General features: G+C 35.9%; 1 protein-coding gene across 1 annotated transcript in view; it reads left to right on the forward strand.

Annotated features, from left to right (window-relative positions):
• Positions 1-17,305, forward strand: part of LOC107699886 (neural cell adhesion molecule 1-like) — a 125,923-nt gene that overhangs the window by 88,667 nt on the left and 19,951 nt on the right. The window contains exons 10-16 of the mRNA XM_016501310.1: positions 7,487-7,516; positions 10,793-10,943; positions 13,776-13,963; positions 15,098-15,194; positions 15,483-15,538; positions 15,944-16,058; positions 16,966-17,091. Coding sequence (XP_016356796.1) covers positions 7,487-7,516; positions 10,793-10,943; positions 13,776-13,963; positions 15,098-15,194; positions 15,483-15,538; positions 15,944-16,058; positions 16,966-17,091 — 763 coding nt within the window. The remainder of the gene's footprint in view (positions 1-7,486; positions 7,517-10,792; positions 10,944-13,775; positions 13,964-15,097; positions 15,195-15,482; positions 15,539-15,943; positions 16,059-16,965; positions 17,092-17,305) is intronic.

Here is a 17,305-nt window from a genome sequence, read left to right on the forward strand (position 1 = left end):
AGCTCTCACCCGATACTAAACTTCAGCTATCTTACACACATATTAAATGCTTTGTCTGCTAAAAAGAGTTATAAGTCAAATATTAAAATATCATGGTTTCAATAAACACATCGAATATATATATATATACGGCAGAACACATACAGTGGATACATTTTCACTACTTATGAGTTTTTAAAGGTTTGTCTTTTAAAATCGTCATGCAAGGTTCTGTTTCTTTGGTTGTAACATAAGGACGCAGGTCCGTTGGGGTTTCAGGAAGCAGATGTGATGGGAGTCATGTGTTAGTCACGTCTAGATCCCGTGTTGCGGGCCTGAGGGCACTAGTTAATTTACTCATCCTTTTCCTGCTGGATATACTAGTTCTATTCATTGGTGGTCACAAGACATCGTGGTTTTTATATGTTGTGAACGAACCTTTTCAGTCCTTGATACAAAGAAAGCTTTGTTGTCTCTTGATTGGATCAATCTTTAATCACTCCTCTGAGTAGATGACGACACGACTGGCAGGAAGTCGACCCAGAATATTGGAGTCATGTGCTGGGATGATTAGCAAACCTCCTGATGGCTGATAGGAGCATAGCAGTGTCCGTCATGTACTAGAAATCCCTACAGAAATGTCACATTACTGAAGTTATATGCAAATGCTGTTTCATGCTGTCTGTACCTGTGACAATCAACAGTTAGTGTTTCTAATAGTCACTTGTTGTGAAAAGCAAATTGCCATAACGCTGCTAATTATTTTTGAATGTGTGACTTTGCTATTCCAACAGTGCTATAAAGAACATCACATGCTTGAAGTGGGATTTTTTTTAATTTCTTGGTTGCACAAACTTTTTTTTTTTCCTCACAACAATATATTACTGGTTGCTTCAGATGTGGAATGCCTTTTTAATAATTCATTGTCATGGCTACTATTTCTTTTGCTCGAGGATGTGGGAAGGGTTTATTGAAAATATTTACTAGAGCTTTAGATCTTCTTGCTCTGCGTGATGCATGTTTCTACTAGGGCTGTGCAAAAAATCCAATGCGATTTTCATGTGCATCTCGTCAGTAAAGCCGCTTCTGGTGATGAGTAGTAAATCTCCAGCACATGCGTTCAGATGGAGCGGCTTTTGCTACACAGAGCCGTAGATCACTGACAAGCTACACAAAATCGCGTTCATAATCGGCAATGAATCGCCTGCGATTTGTACTACTAATCACCAGAAGCGGCTTTACTGACGAGATTCGCATGAAAATCGCATTCGATTTTTTGCCCAGCCCTAGTTTCTACATTCTCCGTGCCATCTTTTACACAGCTGTGTGTCATGTATTACACCTGCATTTATATGTGCATAGAAATCCTTTAGTGTCTTGAGTTTCCTGTCGTTTTAAAATGAATGTTTTCTCCCTCAAAGAGACCCAAATCGTATCTTATCTTCTGATTGTAATAGTTGGGTCAATAAAAAATGAGTTGAGGACTGTCATATATTGCAGTCTCTGAGCCACTTACCAAGGTACCAGACAAATGAGCAGGTCATAAAAATGGCAGGGTAGGAGCGCAGCAGGGCGATAAAGAATTGGCCACGGACCACAGCTTATCACAATCCGGCTGAAAGACAAGAGGAGAATTCAACCTCTGAACAAGGACCAATACATCAGCCACTTTTTCTCTTGTCTTTTCTCAGTTGTGCCTTCCTTTCTGGGTCTCCTTTGAGAAATCTGTAGAGCACATTAAAGGGAAAGGGAACCAAAAATGAAACTTCTGTGTTATTCTAAACTTGTATGATTTTCTTTTTTGGGGGTAGAATTCAAAAGGAGATATTGAGCAGACTGTTCAAGCTGCATACAATAAAACAATGCAAATAATCTTCTTCTTTTTTTTTTAAACAAAATGTAACAAGATTTGAGATGTATGCTTAAAATAATAAAATTATTAATTATTTAAAAAATAAATAAATAAATAAATTACATTATTATTAAAATTATTAAATAATTTACAGTTTTACTTCTGAAGTAAATGCATTATTTATTTTGTTTAAATTTTTAATGAAAAACTGCAAAGATAGATGATAGATAGATAGATAGATAGATAGATAGATCTATTTCAAGTAAAAGCTGTTATTTTGAATTTTCTGTTCATCAAAGTATTGTGAAAAAAATGTATCATGGTTTTCACAAAAATTGTAAGTAGCATGGCTGTTTTTTTTTTATTGATTTAATTAATAATAATTAGAATGTTACTTGATCAACAATAGAAAACACAACATAACATATAACTTCACTACATAACACCTGTGTTCCACAGCAGAAAGCAGAATCAAGAAAGTCATATGGGTTTGGAATGACCATGGGTTTTATGAGTGAATAATCAGAATTTTATTTTTTTTATTTTTTTTATTTTTTCACCGGACCCGTAGTATTAAAATAGACAGACTGTAATAAGATCACACAGTACAAAAGTGTGTCTAGCTTGAGATGGTTGTAGGTTTAGGGAGGGTTTTATTCCTAAACCCCACAGACACACTCCAGGAAGAGCAGGGCATGTGTAGGGCAGCTCTTGTTTTCAGACACAATGCTCTTTCAGATGAATGCCCTATGCTAGTGCCGTCATTGATAGCTTTGTTCATTTGTGCCAGTGACCCCACAGCCAGTGAAAAGCCACCTATCCCCTGAGCTTGGTAAACAGTGTTTCCTGGCAAACTGTAGCTGATCTGATGAAACGGAGATATGGACACTGTCCCTCTCATGGTAGCTCCACTGGAGCATAGGATTTTCACAGCAGCCGTGTTGATGTTTTTTTATCCTGCAAGAGGGAATAGTTTAAAGGAATCTTCCAGGTTAAATACAAATTTTGCGCTCTCATCAGTGTCTGTGGCACGTTATTAATTATTGCATTTCTGATTTAGAAAATTAAAAGAAATGTATTGAAGGGATCATTTCATAGGAGTAATCAATTTCCCTTTGATCTTCTGAGATGAAAGAATTTATTGTACTATGAAAATACTCACTTTAAGAATTTAAAACTCCTTTTATTTAAACCAAGCTGCAGAAACGACTTGTTCTGAAATCTCCAGGTTTTTGGTATCACATCAGTGACACTGATTCAAAAATTTGGTCTGTCCAGTTATGATAATGTAATGAGAAAGCAGAATAGAAGATATTATTCCCTTCCTAACAACAAAATGCTAATTATAAGAGTAAAACCAGCAGCAGAAAACTTGTGCTGTGTCTGGCTGTGTAGCAGCTGCTGCTCTGCATGTCCTTCCAAACAAATTAAGTGAACGGTGTGAAGTAGGAGCAGATTTCCAAGATTTAGCTTGAAGTGTTTTTGCTTTTTCAGAGCAGTGGTGTTTTCTCTCACCTAAAGAATACACTGTTACCTCTCCTTCACAAGTATAAAAGGCATAACAGGTTAGCAGCCGAAAATGCCATTTCAGGACAAATTTGCTGCATATTTATGGTGTTAATGATCTGTTAGTAGTCACAATAAAAAAAGACAATGCCCAGTGTTATCCCAAAGAAAAAATATAATTTTATAGGTTTTATTCAGTAAAGACACATTAAATTGATCACAAGAAACAGACTTTTATAATGTTAAAGGGGTCATATGATGCTGCTAAAAAGAAAATTATTTTGTGTGTTTGGTGTAATGAAATGTGTTTATGCGGTTTAAAGTTAAAAAAAACACATTATTTTCCACATACTGTACATTATTGTTTCTCCTCTATGCCCCACCTTTTTGAAACGCGTCGATTTTTACAAATCTCATCGGTCTGAAAAGCGAGGTGTGCTGTGATTGGCCAGCTATCCAGTGCGTTGTGATTGGCCGAATACCTCAAGCGTGTGACGGAAATGTTACGCCCCTCACCATACTGTTGATGCTGTGTCCGGCCGGAGCAACGAGACAAAAAAATTAAAACCCATTACAAACGAGGCATTTGTTGCATCCAGTGGGGACATAATTACTGATTATAATGACTTATACTATCATTTTACACGTTGCGTTGCATCGCGCCGCGTAAACATAAAACCCTGTCTGCATTCTCTCGCGCACTCTCGCTCTCTCTCGGACGCACTGTCTGTCCCTCTCGCGCACATTTTCGGTCTCTCTCGCGCATCTCGCTCTCTCTCGGACACACTCGGCCTCTCTCGTGAACTGTCGCTCTCTCTCTCTCCGCGTTCGCTTCACTTTTGTCCAGCCCAGTGCCTCATAGGTGAAAGCCGATCCGGCGATCCACAGCACTAAGTTGATGTATTTCCTCAGCGACCAGCAAAGATCAGCTCTAGGCATGACGAAGCAGATATCGTCCTCTTTTGGAAGACCAAACAAAGTAGTTTCGCTTTCACAACGAAGCACACAGCGTCTTCACGACATGGCGGCAGCCATGACCCCTTTAAGAAAGATATCTATTCAAAATAAATGCTGTTCTTTTGAACTTTCCATTCATCAAAAATCTTGAAAAAATGTATCTCTGTTTCCTCCAAAATATTAAAAGGATATTTAATTCCTCCTCCCTCTCTGTTGTAAAAAAAAAAATTATGATGTCAGTTCATGTGCGATTCACTATGCATATGTTCCTTTGAACTATTAATTTAAGCGGCACAACTGTTTTCAACACTAATTATAAAAAGAAATGTTTCTTGAGCATCAAAATCAGCATATTAGAATGATTTCTGAAGGATCATGTGACACTGAAGACTGGAGTAATGATGCTGAAAATTCAGATTTACATAACAGGAATAAATTACATTTTAACATATATTAAAATAGTTATTTTAAACTGTAATAATATCCACAATATTGTTGTTTTTACTGTATTTTTTGAGAAAATAAATGCAGCTTGTTGAGTATAAGAGTCTTCCTTTAAAAACCAAACTTTTGAACATTAATGTACTCTTCTCCCAAATGAACCCAAACAAGCAGCTACATTTTATTTAAATATGATTCCTATTCATTTCAATCTGATCTAATTTTTTTATTTTTTGTGGGGGGCAGCATTATGAGTAAATTATAAGTGTTTTGCCTCAAAAACCTATACTAACATAGAGAATCCCAATGAAAACAAATATATAAAATAATAAAAAAGATTGATATGACCCTATTAAGAAAGTAATACTTTTTGAAAAAGGCACTTTCATGCCTTTATCCCATATGTGCTCCAGCCTCCTTCACTACGCTGCACACACTTTTCTACTTGTGGTTTTGCATTTTACAATTAACACCAATAATTCACTCCTCAGTAACTCGTTTGAATAAGCTGCCAAGTTCTAGATTTGCTTTACGCATATGGATTTGTTCTCCATTCATATGGTAATCATCACAGATTCATTGTGTGCATTTGAGAGATCAGAGCAGGCCTGAGGTGTTGGGCACCTGATGTAATCAGAATAATCATCATGTAATAATATCAACAATAACCTGAACATTTCATTTACATAATCAGCTTGTTCATTTTGTTCTGGTAATTTATCAGGCCTGAAAATAGCATACAAGCATTCGTCATTAGCCTAGGGCTTCAGTTTATACTAAGATATTAACTGTAATTAGTAGCAATTAGACGGCATTGTAGAATAAAGGCATTGATCATAACTGTTTATCCCACGCGGGTCTCCGGGGAGGTAGTTAGCCAAATGAAAGCTGCAAGACTAGCAGACTCAGCCTGCTGTCATCATAATAACCCTGCAAGAGTTTCGCTTTTTTTTTCTGATGCTCTTGCAAAATGACTCGCTCTGTTCAACTCTTGGCTTTTTTTGTTGTTGCAAGCATGGTACAGAGACACATTGTTGTGCTCAAGTGCACTAACACAGAGCGCAGACCATTTCAGGCATCGTTCGATTAGCGCCTGTTGCTCTTCGTGTGTTTTGTCTGGTGATAATCTCAATGTGTTCTAGCATGTCAAGCGGTTTCCTGTCCATTGCATCGTGTTGCTAAGCATGTGCACGCTCAGCCTCCGCGTGAAGTGCCGTGAGTCCACAGAAAACTTCAGCCACTTTCATAGGGAAAGTGATTGCATGAAGTGTTTATCTGTGTTTACTTTAGGTACTAATATGTACCATTTAGAGGTAAATAAGACACAAAGTTGTACCTCTTAGCTTTTGTACCATAGGGTATCGCTTCAGTGAACGTTTTGTACTTTTTTTATTTTTTCTTGAGAGTGTAGAAATGTAGTGGTCCTGTTATCTGCAAAATGTAAAAGAAGTCATTACTTACAGCATTTTATTGTATTTTTTAATGTTGTTATTAATAACACTGAAGTTTTTTTTTTTTTAAAGAACTCATTCTTTTTAAGATCATAATGCACCTCAAAAATCATTTTTTATCAGTGTTTTATATAGTTTTCCAGTATAAATATCTAAATGCCCTTAAAACAAAATAAACTTTCTTGAGAAGCAAAATTATGGATAATAAGTCTTGTTTAAACCTCACTAAAAGGAGAAAAAAAATTGCCAAAAGGGTAATAAAAACTAGAGGTTGACCAGCAGTGGATTTTACCGTTAACTAAGTTGGACAACACTGGCCGATAACCGATTAATCAACCGATTGTTTTTAAAATTGATACTGAATGAAAACTAAAACCTTATCGAAAAACAATATAAAAAACAGTGCTGAAATAAAGTAAAATAAAAAGTAAATAAAATTTAAAAAAAAAACATACTGAACCATACTTTTAAAATGGAATAAAATATTTATGCAAACAATGTCTCGGACATCCAATCAAAGTATTCAGGAGTTATACGTTACCTTATATGGTATGAAATAAATATAATTGCTGCTTATGAGGTGCAAATAATATGTGCATATGTTTTTGTCTAGCTGTCTGGTGTCAGTTCCTCACCAGAAGTAGCATCTTCACAGTGTGTATGTGTAAAAGAGGAAGTACATATGTTTGAGAGATAAAAGGACACATAACTATTGTTCTATTGTTCCACTATTAACTATTAAACTATTGTTCCAGCAATCGACTATCGGTGCCGATTAATCGGCATAACTGATTAACCGGTCAACATCTAATAAAAAAACACTTACTAAAAGATGAATTTTTCTCAGTTTTGCTTTTCAAGTAAATTCATATTGTTTTCAATTAAATTCGGATGTTTTTTTTTAATTATTATTAAATTATTATTTTTTTTTGCCTATGTTTTTTCGTAAAGCAACAATAATTTTTATATTACTTTTGTTTTATTATTTTATGGTGTATGTGTAAGCAGAACTGAATTAACCAGAATAAACAACTGTTTAACTGAATGAGTGAGTAATGCTAAAATAAGAGCAAAACAACATATCATTTAATCTGCTTCGTAATATGATGTTTTATTATTATTATTATTATTTCATGTTTATTTTTTGCAATATACCTTTGTAATATTTCACTTTTAGTCCATACAATTAATCAATAAACAAATGTATTTTAATGTGCAGTGCTTTTATTCTCAATAACAGAGGATTCCTTCTAAAGGACTGCTTTGCCTCTTTGTGTTGTTTTGTCTGTGTTCTTTGCAGGCCTCTTGGACTCGACCTGAACAGCACAAGGTAGAGATTCCATATCCATGTCTCCATAAACTAAATTATGAAGATAGCCATCAACTCCATAAACCTCTTTCTTTCCCATCAGATCAAATCTCTGAAATCTCATCAGATCTGTCAACTGAATTACGATGACAGCTTTGTTTAATCTGAGAGTGGAATGATGTAGTTGTAGTTTTCACTTTCTATATTCAGTGCATGGCCTCTTTTCCATTCTGTGTCTAATCAATTACGTCATTATGACATCATTTTTCTTTTCATTATGACATCATTAGACTGCATTCTTGAAGGGTTCATATTTTGATAAAGCTTTATAAAGTCCTTTTTTGTTAGTGTTATGTGATGATTTTTTTCTTTTAAGTAATTGATGTTGCACAAAGTGCTTTTGTTGTTGTTCACACCGAGACTTTTCCTTTTCCATCCTTACAAAAATAGACATTTGAGGAAACCACCTCCATCCAAGCGTGCATTATTAAAAAGACCTTTCTGCTGAAAACTGTGGCTCTAAAACTTTAATGATATGGCGTTCTCACGTTGCAAATGAATAAATAGAGCCTTATCTGAGAAGAAAGGGAGATAAAGTCTGTTGAATGTGCTGATTGAAATGTATAGCTGTTTGTCGTAGAGATTCAGTGTTACAGACCGCGGTCTGACCCCAGTACCACATAGTAACCAGATTCCAGAGACAAGAGCACGTCCTATGGCACAGGGGGTCACGGTCTGGCCATTTGACCACAGCAGAGAGGGAAACTGTGGGAAAGAGGGCCGGAAATGGGCTGGACGGGGCTCAGCGCTCCCATTAGGAGGTTATTCAATTAGCCCAGTCAGCTCTGCTGGGTGGCTGTTGGGTGGTTTTTGGATGAAAAGGCCAATATGTAAGCGTGACTCAGTCCTGGGACAACATCGGCATGATTATTGTCTCTGACACGAAGCTTCTGCCGAGTTCATTCATAGCGAAGTTTGTGGAAGGGGCAGCAGCTGACCAGAAATGTAGAGAGAGGAGTTTTTTCAGTTTCAAGTGGAGCGGGGAATACTAATGTTGTGCTTGATGAAGTCTTCCTCATTACCGTCCTGTCTGAGATTGTGTGCGTGTGTGAAGGAAAAGTGAGTTAATTCCACCCATTCTGAGATCTGTTCAGCCCAAGTATTCAGTTTTTTGCACTGCAAATAGTCTCTCTCTCTCTCTCTCTCTCTCTCTAATGAACGAAATTTGAATAGCTGTTACAAATCACTTCCTCATTTTTTTTTCTTTTTATACATTTTTGTATCGCTATGCGCTAGATCTCAGCACTCTTTGCTGTTCTGTCTTACACTAGTACTGCTTTTTAAGTACAACATGATCGCAACGTTTTACACCAGGGGTGTAAAGTCATTATTTTAGACTAAACGCAACTTTATATTTCATAAATATATATAATATGAATAATAATAAATAATTATATATAACATAAAAGTCAGCAGCGTTGGAGAGTTACTTTTAAAAATAATGCATTACTGTATTGCGTTACTCCATAAAACAATGAATTAATTGCATTACGTTAGTTTTGTGTTACTTTTTTCACCTGGGCTGGTCTTGCTTATTTGTTTTTTAATAACAAAAAAACCTAAAACTTATATTTTTGGCAACTGTAAAGGCCCTTTCACACCAAAAGTGAAATGAATAAGCCTCAGTATGAATGAAGTGCCTCTGCCCCTCACTCCCAATTTCTCGCAACACGGGACAGGAGAGGTGTCAGTGAATAAATAAATAGGAAAACAAAGTAACTTGCATTACTTATTTGAAAAAGTAACTCAGATATTTTGTTGTAAAATTAATGCATTACTTTACTTGTTATGTATTCTGATTACGTAACTAGCGTTACCCCCAACACTGATAGTCTGTAAGATTTCTCTTTGGAAGAAATTAGTACTTTTATTAAAAAAAAATTCCATAAATGCTGTTATTGTGAACTTTTATATTTATCAAATATAATCAAATATCAAATAGTTATTTTGAATTATAATAATATTTCACAATGTTATAGTTTTTAATGTATTTTAACAAATGCAGCCTTGCTGAGCATAAGAAATCTTTCAAAAGCATTAGAAAAACTCCAACAGTACAGTAGTTTATATATATAACCCGTATTTTGTCTTGTTTTCCAGTAACATATCTAAACATCCTTACGTGTCAAATCAAACATTTATGTATAAAGCAAAATAACATTTCTTTTGTTTAGTTTTCTCAACTCAACCTGTGGATCGGATCAGACTCCTCCACAAGCTGTATCCCCCCCCATGGGCCCCTGTGTGTTTGACTCCCCCGCTATATGCAAATTGCACAGTCATTGAGGAGACGTTGGTTATAGATGCCACTCATCTTCATAAGAACCACAAGGTTAAGTGGAACAGCAAGCTAAAAGAAAATGCAAGCTTGGCATGTTAAGATCTATGCTTGTCTTTAAAATGAGCACTGGGATGTTGTAAAATGGTCCAAGCCAGCTGAGATCATGTGACATTGCTTTTGAAGTAACAACGGATTAGAAATTGCTTCCCCTACCTTATGGTCTGCATTATTGATGTTCCCCCCTCACATCTTCGTTCCAAGACTCAGCATATAAAAGACTCTTATTTATATCTGCTGTTCAGCAAACCTTCTTTTTACCGGGTTTGCTTCTCTGATACAGCCTGTTTCAATCCTCACATACTTAAAAATGAAGAATTGTTCAATTGGCCATTTTCTCTGAAAGTAGATAAATTTATTTTTATTTATTTATTGCATTGAAGTGGCGTTATTTGCAAACTATATAATACGTTTAGGAAGATAATGGCAAACCTGTTTATTAATTTTAAGGAATAGTTAACCCATAATTAACATTCTGTCATCATTTATTCATCTTGACGTATATTCCAAAAGTTCTTTAGAAAACAAAATACTATCTAAAAAGATTATCTAGAGTTGCTCTTGTCCACAAAATGAAAGCATATTATGACAAGAAGCTCCCAAAAGGACCAAATTAAAGTATCAAAGCACCATAAAAGTACCCAAAAGTAGTTCATATGTCTTTTGTGCTATATTTAAAGTCTATTGAAGCCATACAGCAATTTTTATGGTGCTTTTTTTTGAGGGGCGTTTTGACAGCCTGTGTTGCTGGAAAAAGAAAGCCATATGTGTTTAAAACAACATGAGGGTGAGTAACGATGACAGAATATACATTTCTGGGAAACTGTTGTTTTAATGGCTGAAGGAAGTGAAAAGTATGAGTTTTTCAGGGAATTTTTCTTTCTTGTCTCTGTGTTCAGAATCCTGATGGTGACGTGTTGGTCCGCAGTGACGCCCGTGTGTCTTCTCTCACCCTGAAGTACGCTCAGTACACCGACGCCGGCGAGTATCTCTGCACCGCCCGCAACGCCATCGGAGAGATGGCGCAGCCTGTGTATCTGGAAGTGCGCTGTGAGTCTATAGTATCTGTAGCCTCATTAGCTTCTATCAGTCACACGTACTGTTGCCTCAGAGGCATATGTTTCATTTGGCTGCAGTCCAGAGAGCATATGGCAACTCAGTAGAGAATGCTAGTTAATGTATCAAAACTACAGCCACCCCTCGACATTATCAGGGTGCACATATATTAATATTCTTGCTTTTTTTTTCCATGTTATGGCCAGTAACTGAACATAATAACTGATGGCTGTTAGATCATGCCTCCATTTCAGAAATATCAGATTCAGCCCTGGATGCCAGATCCTGTCAGAAAATATCTGTTTTGTCTGATAACAGAACAACTAGTCAGCAAAATTGTCTAATATCAAAAAACCGTTAACAGCAAGTCTTGTCTGGTTCCAAAAACCAGTGTTTGTCTGGTATCCAAAACTGTATTAACAGTCTTCTATCAGCCAAGCAGTTGACTGAGAAAAGCCAGTGAAGAGCAGAAGCAGGAGATGCAGTGATGATGATAAAAAAGGAGCAGAGTTTACTGAATAGTTTTAGTTGCGTATGTTTCAGTGCTCAGTAGTGTGATACCAAACTGCTTCACAACAGCATCCCATAAACCTTGAATTTCCATAAATATTGCCTCTTATCTCTTATTCATGAGGACAAACATCCCTTGAAACCACACATCATAACACTAAACAACATTGGAAAAATAATATAAAAAAAACAATAATATAATATAAATAACTAGTCAATTAATAAATCAATGAAATTAGTATATAAATGGCTATAATGATTATTATTAGGGATGCACCGATACCACTTTTTCCAGTACTCGCCCGATACCGATATTTTTATTTTTGGTACTTGATAAATGATTATATGATTAAATGAAATGATAAAATGATAAATTATTATGAATGAATAAATTAATATAAAAGAAAGAAAGTAAAACAACAAGTCAAGTCAAGTCAAGTCACCTTTATTTATATAGCGCTTTTAACAATACAGATTGTGTCGTGTATAAAATTGATTTTAAGATAAAAAAATTAGACGACAAAGAATTAACTTGACGGAGCTCAAACTCAAAACACACGGCAGCAAGTGTATGATTGCTCTCTTGAAGCAAAACACACACAGTTTGCATTTGAGGATCCTTAGTTCCTTCATGGCAAACAACTGATAACTGATGGCTAATGTAAATTTCACTAATAAGTATAATCCAAAAAATATATTGTGCCTTGGACACCTGAGTCAATCATAGCTGCACTGGATGAAATTACAATATAAAGAAAAATATAAATCCCACACATTACTTATATTTGCATCATCACAAAAATATTTTGATGAGCAACGTTTCGGTCAACCAACATTTTTCACCTTTATAATGAATTATTATTATTATTTTAAAGATCAACTTTAAGTGAGTGTTAGATGTTGGCAAAAGGAATCAAAAAGTAAGAACAGAAGAAATAAGCATGCACAATTAAATATCCAGTATTGGCTGATATACAATATGGAGTATAATACTGGTAATTTAAAAAAAAAATCTCTAATAACAGCCAATAACCAATATGTAACCAATATAACGTGCATCTCTAATACATTTGCTTAAGAAATGCTAATATTGGTGTTTTTCTAATACATTTTTCAGTGCACTTTCATTTTGAGGGTGAAATTGATTAATTGATGCTAGAAAAGCTTAATGGATTCAATTATTAACAGTGATTGACTGGTCAACAATATCTGTATATCTGATATTTGGAGCTGAATTTTAGACCAATGATATTTTACAGTGGGTGGGGTTACCTAGCTTGACGCGTCATATAAAAACCCAGTGACCGACAAAATGTCCTGTTGCTAATCAAGCTGGTTAGCAAAATAGTGGTTAGGATTTGCATGGAAGAGACCAAATTTATTGTTTGATGTTTTGTTGTGTCATGTCTGGTTAGAACAATAAATGCCATTTTTGATTAATGAAAATGAGGCAGTTAATGCTAGAAGTTTGGTCTGTTTAGTGCATATATACTGCAGATATTTATGCTTGTGAACAAACTCCTAATATTGTTTTTGTTTGTCTCAAATTAAATATCCAGTAGCATTTAATCTAAGCACTAAATTCTGCTAACAAAGACAAAGTTCAGACCAAAAATGGACCAATTTACTTCTGTTTCTACTATTCTTATATTGATGTAACATCAGAAATGGAGAACTCTCTTCCCTCAATGTCTTAATTGCTATCGATAGCAAACAAAGCATTACCACCCATTTTCGCTCTCATTGTGCTGCCCCCACTGCGCCTATTTGTATTTGTTTTCACATTAGCGCCGGCGTATGCTGTGAAAATACCAGCCTCCCTCTTCGCATGTTTAGTGCATTTGTACCAGGCGTGTATTGTTGTGATGGGACTAATGACATCTGAAGCTCTGATGAATGTGAGAACAGTATCTCAGCGGGCCGGGAGCTATTCACACGCAGTCTGTGAGGGAACGCAGGCCCAATCGCGTATGTCATGTGAGCATCGTGCCTGAAGTCTCCCCCCAGCATGCTATTCAGGGACGCTGCTCGGAGGAGGGGCCTTTTGAAGCCAGTGAAGCGTGATTGGCTTTTATGTACTGCCGTGAACAGATGTGTTCAACATCACACAGCGCTGTGTTTTCAGCACTCTACGTTTAAGCCCTGGACATTTTGATCTTTAACCACCGTATTCTCAGAATAAAGGCATCAGCGGTAATGAGAGGGGAGGCTTCGTTCTCCCTTAGCGGATGTAGAGGGGTGGTAGGTAGATGAAGGGTCAGGGCTACCGGCAGGTTTGTTTGTTTTTATTTGTTTATGCTTTGCCTTTCATCACAGACGCCCCGAAAATCCTGGGCTCAGTAACGGTGTACACGTGGGAGGGCAACCCAGCCAACATCAGCTGTGAAGTGCTGGCTCACCCCAGCAATGTGTCTATTACGTGGCTGCGAGACGGCGTCCAGCTGCCTAACGCTAACATCTCCAATATCAAGATCTATAACACGCCTTCCGCCAACTACCTGGAGGTACAACCCACGCAGACACCTTCATGAGAACATAAACATTCACATGAACCCAGATGGATGAAAACTGGACAAACAATATGTGCTGCTTAGATTTCGCCCCTAAATAAAAGAAAGAAATGTGGTTTCTATATTATATTATATTATATTATATTATATTATATTATATTATATTATATTATATTATATTATATTATATTATATTATATTATATTATATTATATTATATTATATTATATTATATTATATTATAAAGATTATGCGTCCATCCATCCATTATCCAAATATGCATATCCTCTATTATATTATATTAGATCATATTATATAATAAAGTTGAAATAATATATAAATATTACATGAAAAATTAAACTAAACAAACATCAGAAATGACTAAAACTAACTAAAAAAAAAGATAAAATGTCAAACGCATATAACAAAATGACAAAAAATTCAACTAAAATCACAATGGCAAAAGCACAAACAAAATTGCTAAAACTTTATTAGTAATATTTAAAAAATAAATAAAATGATCAAGCAAAACATTTTATAGAAATGTTTTTAAAACTTAAGCTAAAATTAAAATGGAAAAATACAAAAATAAAAGCTAATTCAAAATGTTAATGAAAACTGTAATAGTATATAAATACCACTAGTTTAGACTGGATATGTTCATTCAGTAGGTCCAACCAATGTAATGTTTATTTCCCTTACAGCGTAAACCCAAATGCTGTTTGCTTATTGCTGTAGTTAGTTTATAGTAGGCGGGAAAGCAGTCACAGATTTCATGTGAATGAAATTTGAGTCGATGTACACAAGAACGATTTGAACACTCCATATGGTTTTGAAAACGAGCTTCATTTTCTGTATTTTAAATATTTTACCCACTTTTTTTATTATTTACTTTGATTTTGGGGTGAAATGTGACCTGGACCTGTTTTTGTGAGCTTCACCCAGAAAGGGATAGTGCTGCTGTAGGGCATCACTGCAGCCTATGCGTCTTATCAGTATTTTAGCACAGGGAGAATGCTGTCAGGAGTAAATACACATCTAATGGAATGACAGTGATAAAATGCATGTTTGAAAGATAAATGCTGAGATAGAGACTAGAGGTTAATGCATTCGCTTGATCTGTCCCAGGTCAATCCAGAGTCTCAGAGCGACTTTGGCAACTACAACTGTACTGCCTCCAATGAGATCGGGACCGAATCCAAAGAGTTCATCGTGATCCCAGCTGGTCTGTTGCTCTGTATTGATCTCAAAACAAACACAATATAGTCATTTATGGCAGTAGAAAATCGCATTGACAGTGTTTGGGTGCTTTTTGCTTTTGAGGTACTGTATTTTTGAATTACCTGCAATTGTAGACTTTGTTCAATAAAGTGCAATACAATAGCTCAAATTTTCCTCCTGTAAAAGTGGTGCTGAAGCACAAAGCCGTACAATCAGGCCGTATAATTGGGCATAAGCTGTTAAAGTGCAGTTTTCCCACTGTGTATTGTAAAGTGTCTCCCCTGTGATGCAGATGTGCCCTCGGCGCCGTCCATCACTCAAGTGCAGCCGTACTCCAGCACGGCTCAGGTGCTTTTCGAATGATCATGAAAAACTAAATTGTCTGTTTTTGGGTGCCAGAACCTTAACATTATAACTAGATTAAAGGAAAATAATAAATCAATTTGAAACAAAAGTGTATAGTATTTATTATGCAATTATTTTGTGAACTTATTTCTGTGAATGAATTAGGTTTGCATGTAACGAAACACAAGCAGAAAATAAACAATTGATTTAGGAATGGTTTTACATCCAATTTACTAGAAATGTATTCTGCTTATGTCCCATAAATGGTCCAGTAAGTAATAAAATTGACCCTGTAATATATGTTAAAGGCATAGTTCACCCAAAAATTTAAATTCTGTCATCATTTACTCACCCTCATGTCATTCCAAACCTGTGTGACAAGTGCAGCCGTACTCCAGCACGGCTCAGGTGCTTTTCGAGGAGCCCGAGTCCACTGGAGGAGTTCCTGTGCTCAAGTACCGAGCTGAGTGGAGAGCCGTGGGCCGAGGGAAATGGGTGCAGCGAGTCTATGAGGTGCAAGACGGTGAGTCTGTCACATAAAATGGAGAAAACCATCCATATTATGTGGATTATCAACACTGCATGGTTTGTCGACTTTAATAATGGACTTAAACTGTATCATAGAAGCACAGAATATTTCTTGTTCTTTTGAAATAAGAGAATAGTATATAGATGTAGTATTTTAACAATCATGTTACAGACCATTTTGGAAACTATACTTTAAAAATTATTAATTCAGAAATGATGGTATTGATGTCATATCTGTGGTCACATTAACATACATTACCATTCAAAAGTTTCGGGTCAATGAGATTTTCAATGTTTTTTGAAACAAGCCTTTTATGGTCACTAAGGCTGCATTTATTTGATCAAAAATGCAATAAAAATTAATAATATAATAATAATAATAATAATAGTAATATTGTGAAATATTATTACAATTTCAAATAACAGTTTTCTTTTTGAATATATTTTAAAATGTAATGTATTCCTGTAATGGAAAAGCTGAATGTCATCATTTACTCACCCTCATGTCATTCCAAACCTGTGTGACTTTTATTCTACGTAACATACAGTAGAAGAAGATATTTTGAGAAATGTCAGTTTATTACAATGGATGTCAATGGTAACCAAAACTATTGGGTTACCAACGTTTTTCAAGATAACATTTTTTCTGCAGAAGAAGGAACAACATGAGAGTGAATAAATGATTACAGACTTTTTATTATTGGTGAAATATCCCTTTAAGTAATGTTTTAGCTATGATGTTGAATGGCAGCATCAATCTACGCTGGGAAGCTTTAAATGTCAAATGTATTTCCTCATGTTCAGTGGCAAGGTTTTATGTTGCCCATTTAACATGCATGCTGTTGTTTATGAATTGATTAATGGGTTTTTGATTAAATCTGCTTCTCGTTGCTTCCCAGCAGGACTGAGTTCAGTCACAGTCACCGGCCTTAAACCCGAAACCGATTACGAAGTCAAGATGTCTGCCATTAACGGCAAGGGCGAAGGCGACGGCAGCCAGTCACTGGTCTTCAAAACCGAGCATGTCCGTGAGTATCACGTTTCTCTCTCTCAGGAGCACATGGTTCTTTCAACAGCAGCGCAGCGTGGTGTGACGGCCCACACACCTCATCACCAGCTAGTGTGAAGTCTTTGGCTGACGCAGACGCTAAAAGATACAGTTTGTGCTCATGGTGCTAAAGAGTAGGGCGTAATGACCTAAGTAGTTTGAATATTAACATACTTTCAGTCCCTTGACCAATT

The sequence above is a fragment of the Sinocyclocheilus anshuiensis genome, unplaced genomic scaffold (genome assembly GCF_001515605.1).
Source record: "Sinocyclocheilus anshuiensis isolate Anshui unplaced genomic scaffold, SAMN03320099.WGS_v1.1 scaffold891, whole genome shotgun sequence".
In the NCBI taxonomy this organism is placed as follows: Eukaryota; Metazoa; Chordata; class Actinopteri; order Cypriniformes; family Cyprinidae; genus Sinocyclocheilus; species Sinocyclocheilus anshuiensis.